Here is a 7,494-nt window from a genome sequence, read left to right as displayed (position 1 = left end):
TATTATGCGCCACCATGACGTCACTTTACGTGCGCCGTAAATGACGCCGTTGTCCGAATACTCCAGTCGCTTTCCGACATTCGTCAAAACTGTCGCAAAGAGAAGACGCCAATTTCCAACTTTGCGACAACACTACAACGCCAGTCTAGCATGTTTAGTGTTGCTATAAAGTTACTTGATATAGTACATAAACACTTTCAAAATCCAGCTGGAACATATATTTAATCTGTACATTAGTGGCTTCGCCGTATTTATAAAACGCATTGTGACATCTGGTCAAGTTGGAGGATTAAAAAAAAAATCTCGATAGTAAATATGGAGTACAGCAACTTAGACATGTTAAAGACATGTTGCAAGTATCAAGTCAACCACCTTCAATCCAGCAACCATCCAACCACCTGTGCTACACTTAAACCATTGATATGAAACGTATTTATATACTGCGTGCATGCTTTATACTGATCCACTTAAGATTTTGCATGCTTTTGCTTTGACTCTTTCTTTTCTCCATTCAGTTTTTTTCTTGACTTTTCTTTGAATTTCTCTTCCCGGCAAATTCAGCAGATTGGTCTTTTATATTAGAAGGAGTTGGAGGCGATTATTTGTTATTGGCTTAATATAACTGAGCTTAATCAAACTGTTAATTGCAACGAGTCATCTCATTGATTTTGCGAATATGCTTCAACGTTCATACAATCGCGCCCCCTGTCGGCAATAAATTACCAGAAAGTGACCGCAATTCAGCAATAGAAAAAAGACCCAAATTCAACAGCTGTGGGGCAAATACTGAAATGCGTAGAAGTGTTATTAACGTATGGAAATAATCTTTAAAGAAATAAATCAATAAAGAAATAATAATCTTTATGCTTTCTTTAAGAGTTAGTTGTAAATAATTTTGTTTATCCATCCATTCATCTTCCTGTATCCATTTATTGTCCTTATTTTGTTTTTATATTCGTGTAAACTTTCTTGTAATAATTTGTAATGCACATTTGTATCGTTGAAATCCACCCTGAGGCGTGTCTGTCGCTTATGTAGCTGGAGAGATACTGTATGATGCGTATTACTGCTACAAGCGTTTGCGGAAACGGAAGTATGTTTGACTTTTTCCCCCACAATGCACTGGGAGACTGAAGGCGCCTTTTGTAGTACCTGCATGTCAACATTCTGACATAGAGAACTTGTGCTTCAATGAATACCTCTGACACGCAACATTAACACATCGTTTTGTTGGAATAATATTTGCATTGATCGTGCGGCCGTCCTGCATAGCCGAGTCAAAGGAACATGGCACCGTTCAGTTTCATGACAGCAACTGTTAGCTGCTTGGCTAAGTCGTTCACCTTCTGCTCAAGTTATCTGACAAGGTAGCTGGTCTGCATACTAAATTGTGTACTAATTCCAGATCGATATCATTTATATTTTTAGACTGCCAAATTCCACTGCACGGATTTCTGTTGTGATGAGAATTTTGATTTAGAATTCTTCGCAGATTTTCGTGTTTTCGTGCAAGTTTTAGGATTTGGCTATAAATCTGAATATTTAGCCGACCATGAAACAACTAATGCACAAATCTGACTGTACACAACTGAGGGCACAAGTAAAAAAGTTGCCCAAAGCCATATGAGTTAAAATGTAAAAAAAAAATAATAATCTCAATCACCCATGCTTGTGGGAGGAAAATAGCCCTCATATATCGGATTTTAAATTGACTTCCGATCTCTAAAAATGTTAACCTGCTTTTATGTGTATGACTTACACAGTTAATTTTATTGTTATGCTTACAATCATTTATCATGCAGTGGCACAGATAATTAATGCACTGCCTCGGAATTAAGTAGAAACCAAGCTTATCATTCAACTAATTTTTCCTTAGATTGTATTGGAATATAATGGACAACTGCTAACAATATCTGTGTATGCTTTAGGTGTACCTGTGTTCTCCCTGCTCCATATACCACCACAGTAAAGAATCTGAGCTCCCTACCTAGTGGACCACCAAAGAGACCCCTGAATGGATATATGAGATATGTTCTCCAACAGCAGCCAATGGTATCCAAACAGTTCCCAGGTCTGCAATACCTTTTAGTTTGCTGGGTGAAAAACAAATTGTACATCTTTATTATAACAGCATAAATCTTTCAAGTCCATAATAATACTAAAAATCTTGTTTTAAGACACCAAAACCGTGGATATCATGAGGAAGATTGCCCAGCAATGGAGAATGTTGAGTCCAGAGCAGAAACAGGTTTTCTATGCTTATATTTCTTAACAGTTTCCAGTATATTTTCTTCTAAATGCATGTGTTTATTCATCTTGTTGGTTAATAAGAATGTGAAATAACAGGATAATCTGCATCATCGTTGATGCTTTTTTTAAATATATTTTACATTTTACATCAAAACTTGCGAATGAGCACAGGTCTTTTTGCCAATGTTACATTTCGCAAAGAGAGAAAATTGGTGTGACACACTGATTACATGAGAGGTAATGTTTCCTGCTCATTTGCCAGCTGGTCTGCCATTCACATTGCTTTCCCCAGCTTAACCGATAGAAATGCAGATCATTTTTCCTGACGTACACAGGTTTTTGGGGTAATGTAGAAGGGGCTATAACAGGTTGGTTTTATCCTCTAATGTTGAGCAGTTTTTTCACTTTCTTTTTAAATTGTCTCATCATTACTATTTATTGTTGTCTTTTTAATCTGTCTTTAGCCATTTGAAGAAGCCTCTCTGCAGGCTCGGGAACAATTTAAAGTAGACCTCCAACATTACCGGGAACAGCTAACCCCAGCACAACTCCAACAACAATCTGCAGAAAAGAGGCTGAAAATGGCCCAGAGAAAGGCCAACCGTAAGAAAAGGGTGAGAGAAAGTGCGATCCCATATCAGTATCAGGTTGTGATAATCAGAATTTTCTGATTCAACCTACGGACGTGAGTTTTGTGTTTGCATTAATGTTGTCTGTTGGATATGTTCTGTCGAACTGATGAAGCTTCTTGAATGAGGGTGAAATGTCTTCATGAAACTCAAACAGTCCAGTTGCTATGATTCTACAGTACTACCATAATTACCACGACCTGGGTGACAGAACCTTCAGAGACATGTTGTCTGTTGAAATTACTCCACATGTGATTCTTGCTGGCTAGTCCGCTAGCTGGCTGCTAACTATGGAACGGATATCCATTCCGCAGTTTGCAGTTAGCAGGCTAGCTTTGCACTGGAGGAGTTTAATCCAGTCTCAAATAAAATAAATAGTTATGATAATAATAACCAGTAATGCACTAATAATTATTAATTATTTATAAAATAATCAATAATTATTTAATTTATTTAAATATTGCTGTATCTGTCTGCTGTCCAGGAACTGACTAGCCTTGGGAAGCCCAAGCGTCCTCGCTCACCATTCAACATTTTCATGTCAGAAAACTTTGCAGAGGCAAGAGGAAGCTCAACACAGGTGAGTAACTGGATATAAAATAATATGGAAATTACTGATATTACCCTAATACAGAACCTAAAATAATAGTTAAAACAAACACGCAGTCAAGACAATACTAAAGAGGGAAAATAAAGAGAAACTTTTTCTATTCTACCATTCATAATTCTAAATGTTGAAATGTGTGTGCCAACCATTTGTGGGGATGGGCAAACATTGCACAGCTTTAGAACAATTAAGAACTACATTTAATGAGATTAATTTATCTTTGCCCCTTCATTCCAGCAATACTTCAGAGATATATTCTTGGATAAATTGCATTTGTCATTGTCCAAATACTTCAATCTTTATTCAATCAATCAATCTTTATTTATATAGCGTCTTATACAATCGAAATTGTTTCAAGGCGCTTTCCAGAATCCCAGGGCCTAACCCCAGACAAGCAACAGTGGCAAGGAAAAACTCCCCTTTAACAGGAAGAAACCTTGAGCAGGACCAGGCTCATGTAGGGGGACCCTCCTGCTGATGGCCGGCTGGGTAAAGAGAGGGGAGAAGGAGGGGGAAGAGGAGAGGGAGAGGAAAAGGAGAAGGAGAGGAGAGGAGAGGCACAGAGCACAGAAACACACACAAAAATACACGATACAACGGGTCAGCGGGGCCGGAGGTCATCATGCAGCTCCGAAGGCGGCGATACCTGTAAATAAATAGAGAGTCTGCTTGATGAGGAGGAGGAGGAAAGGAGAGGAGAGGAGAGGAAACCATGACCCAGTGGGGTGACAGAGGCCTGTCAGGTGATCATGTTTCCGGACCCCGGCAGCCTTGGCCTATAACAGCATAGCTAAGATGTGACCTAACAATTAGACGACCCCCTAAGTATGATAGTTTGTCTGTCTATGATAGTAACTGGAACTGCAGAATTAGTAACAATAAGCTTTTTCAAAGAGGTAGGTTTTAAGTCTGATCTTAAAAGTAGAGATGGAGTCAGCCTCCCGTACCTGGACAGGGAGCTGGTTCCATAGCAGGGGGCCTGGTAGCTAAATGCTCGGCCCCCCATTCTACTCCTAGAAACTCTGGGAACCACAAGTAGACCAGCATTCTGAGAGCGGAGCGGTCTATTGGGCTGATAAGGTATCACTAGCTCCTCCAGGTAGGATGGAACTAGGCCTCTGAGGACCTTGTAGGTCAAAAGAAGGGGTTTAAAAATTATTCTAAATTTAACGGGCAGCCAATGAAGAGACGCCATTACAGGAGTTATGTGATCTCTTTTGTCAATACCTGTCAGAACTCTGGCTGCAGCATTTTGGATCAACTGGAGGCTTCTTAAAGAGTTGTTTGGACACCCTAATAATAAAGAATTACAATAGTGTAATAATGAGGGTTCTATGGAAGCAGCAGAGAGGTGTGTAAGACTACAGCTCTGCATCCTGGTCTGGACCCTGGATTGTCAGGTCACTTTGGGTCTAATAAAATTAGCCAAATTACTAGAAATGAGAGAAGCACCATCCCGTGTGGGATGGACACCGTCTCTCCTAATCAGACCAGGTTTTCCCCAAAAAGTGCTCCAATTGTCTATAAAGGCCACCTGGTTTTCGGGGCACCACCGTGACAACCAGCGACGAAGCGACGACATGTGGCTAAACATCTCATCACTGGCCAGATTGGGGAGGGGACCAGAGAATGCTACGGAGTCCGACATCGTTTTTGCGTAGTTACACACCGACTCCAAGTTAATTTTGGTGACCTCCGACTGACGAAGCCGGGTGTCGTTGACTCTGACGTGAATAATAACTTTACCAAATTTACGTTTACGTCTCGCCAGCAGCCGTAAATTTGCTTCAATGTCGCCCGCTCTGGCCCCCGGAATGCACTTGACTATGGTCGCTGGAGTCGGCTTCACTTAGTGCAAAACAGAGTCGCCAATTACCAGGGTTGGTTTCTCAGCGGGTGTGTCGCCGAGTGGGGAAAAACAGTTAGCCACGGGAAGCGGTTGGTGGTGCACTGTGGGCCTTTGTTTTGGGCTATGCTTCCAGCGAACCGTCACCCAGCCGTTCTGGCTAGCCGGCTGCTGCCGGGGGACCGCTAGCTGAAGCTACGCTAGGCGGCTCCGCAGCAGCTTGCTTCTCCTGGCTACCTGACGCAACTTCAGCTAACTCCAAGCTGCGGAACCGCGTCTTAAGCTCGCTAAGTCTCGCCTCCATAGCCATAAATAAACTACACTTTCTGCACCTATTCCCTTCACTAAGGGAGGCAGAGGAGTAACTAAACATTTCACACGCTGAACAAAGACACCGGGTGAAACAATCGGCGAAGCTCTGTATTTGTTTTATATGGGTTGTTTCTCACTGTTGATATCAGGTGACTAGAATGTCCCAAGTGTTCAAAATTTTAAGTAGAGTGACAACAACACACCAAGTGTTCAATATTAAGTGAATACAACACCCCGTGCACAATGCAACCAACGAACGATTGAGACAGGAAGTGACGCAATACGTTACCAGGAAGCCAGCCTTGTGGACCTAACTGTAAAATTTTACTTTAGGGGAAGATGAAGTCACTGTTGGAGGACTGGAAAAATCTGTTGGGTCATCAAAAACAGGTTGGCTTGATTCCCTGCTCTTTTTTGTTGTATTCATGTAATTCCAACACACGAGGAAGTTCATCAATTTACTGATAATATCTTCTTTCTCAGGCGTACAAGCAGCTTGCTGAGGATGACAAAATCCGGTACAAGAATGAAATAAAATCATGGGAGGAACACATGCTGGAAATTGGACGGGAAGACCTAATCAGAGAGCAGACCCTGTCCACACAGAAAAATGCTGCTCTTAAAAGGTCACCTGCCATGAAGAAGACAAAGAAAGCAAAAACAATGGTAGCAAAGACCACTGCTAAAAGAAATCTCAAAACACCCAAGAAGATGAACAAATAAGACTCCCCGAAAAACAGCCTAATGCAGACATTGTAATTTCAAGGATTCTTTTCCTCTAAGATTTTTTGATTTTCCAGGCTTTTAGGGTCAATCCGGCAATGGTGTTAAAACAGAGCCAGATGTTTTTCCCTTCTGTTCAGGAAAAAAAAAAGATGCTCTGCAACAAACTATTCTGGCATCAGTCGAGTCTAGATCTCTAAAATGGATGCATGTGTTCTTGTTGCAGGTGAAAAAAAGTGAATTAACGGAATGTAACGATGTCTAAAATGACATTTGACTGAAAAATTGATTTCAGTCTAGCACTAAATGATACATAGGTGAAAACCTAAAAAGACCCTCCATTTCAGTGACTAGATTACCTCAGAAGTAACAATGTACAATTTTTCCATAATCTGATTTGTTTTTTTAAGGCGTGAAAATTTGTACACGCAGCTTTGCTTTTGAAGGCATCTGTTTAATGGTGCAGCTTTAGTGAGTGTCAACAAAAGCAGAGTTAAAGGTACACCAAGTACCATCAGATCAGATGAAACCACGGTCTCCAGTGTTACAACCTTAATGCCATAGTGAAATCATGTTTTGTTTTTGTAGTAGTTTGCTATTAGTTTCTTGTAAATCCCTGATGGATTGAGTCAAAATATACTGTGTAGGAAAATGCCATTGTATAACAGCAATTACCTTCAGTTAATAAAGTTGAGATTATTTTTCATGTTCAGTGCTCTCTTTCCTTTGTCATGGTATATCACTGCGAGGAAGATTTTCACTATTGGAGATAAGTTTCATTGTTCATAATGTGCGTTGACAGCTATTTCAATTAGGCAGTACTTTTTGTTTACCTGCAGTTAGCGCATTTATATTCATTTGCTTTTTGTTGTATTTATACTTGTTAAATCATTCTGAAATTTGTAAAAAAAAAAAAAGTGAAAATACTCAAATTCAGGATTTGTTTCTGTGAGATGACCATGGTGAATGCAGGCAACAAACAGCGGAGATGAGCATAGTGAAATAATGAATAAGAAATAATACTGAGGGTGATGGGCTCAAACATTATTCATGAGGTTTCATAAATATATGTTAATTCAAATGCAGTTTTGTGTTTATTAATGACATCTTGCTGTGAATTACCTTAA

General features: G+C 40.2%; 1 protein-coding gene across 1 annotated transcript; it reads left to right on the top strand.

The window, feature by feature from the left end:
- The first annotated feature begins 1,096 nt into the window (after positions 1 to 1,096).
- Positions 1,097 to 7,079, top strand: tfam (transcription factor A, mitochondrial). Its single transcript, XM_057033868.1, has 7 exons — positions 1,097 to 1,367; positions 1,929 to 2,071; positions 2,178 to 2,248; positions 2,715 to 2,864; positions 3,364 to 3,459; positions 5,978 to 6,034; positions 6,128 to 7,079. Exons 1-7 carry the CDS (start codon positions 1,288 to 1,290, stop codon positions 6,365 to 6,367), a joined length of 837 nt encoding a protein of 278 aa, XP_056889848.1. The 5' UTR covers positions 1,097 to 1,287; the 3' UTR covers positions 6,368 to 7,079.
- The last annotated feature ends 415 nt before the right edge of the window (positions 7,080 to 7,494 follow it).

The sequence above is a fragment of the Takifugu flavidus genome, chromosome 1 (genome assembly GCF_003711565.1).
Source record: "Takifugu flavidus isolate HTHZ2018 chromosome 1, ASM371156v2, whole genome shotgun sequence".
In the NCBI taxonomy this organism is placed as follows: Eukaryota; Metazoa; Chordata; class Actinopteri; order Tetraodontiformes; family Tetraodontidae; genus Takifugu; species Takifugu flavidus.
This window is presented reverse-complemented; position numbering and strand designations above follow the sequence as displayed.

Excerpts from the sequence above, each read along its gene's own strand:
- tfam (XM_057033868.1), top strand. The coding sequence starts at position 1,288 with ATGGCACCGTTCAGTTTCATGACAGCAACTGTTAGCTGCTTGGCTAAG. Across the intron at positions 2,249-2,714 it reads TGAGTCCAGAGCAGAAACAG|CCATTTGAAGAAGCCTCTCT; the intron begins GTTTTCTATGCT and ends ATCTGTCTTTAG. Across the intron at positions 3,460-5,977 it reads CAAGAGGAAGCTCAACACAG|GGGAAGATGAAGTCACTGTT; the intron begins GTGAGTAACTGG and ends ATTTTACTTTAG.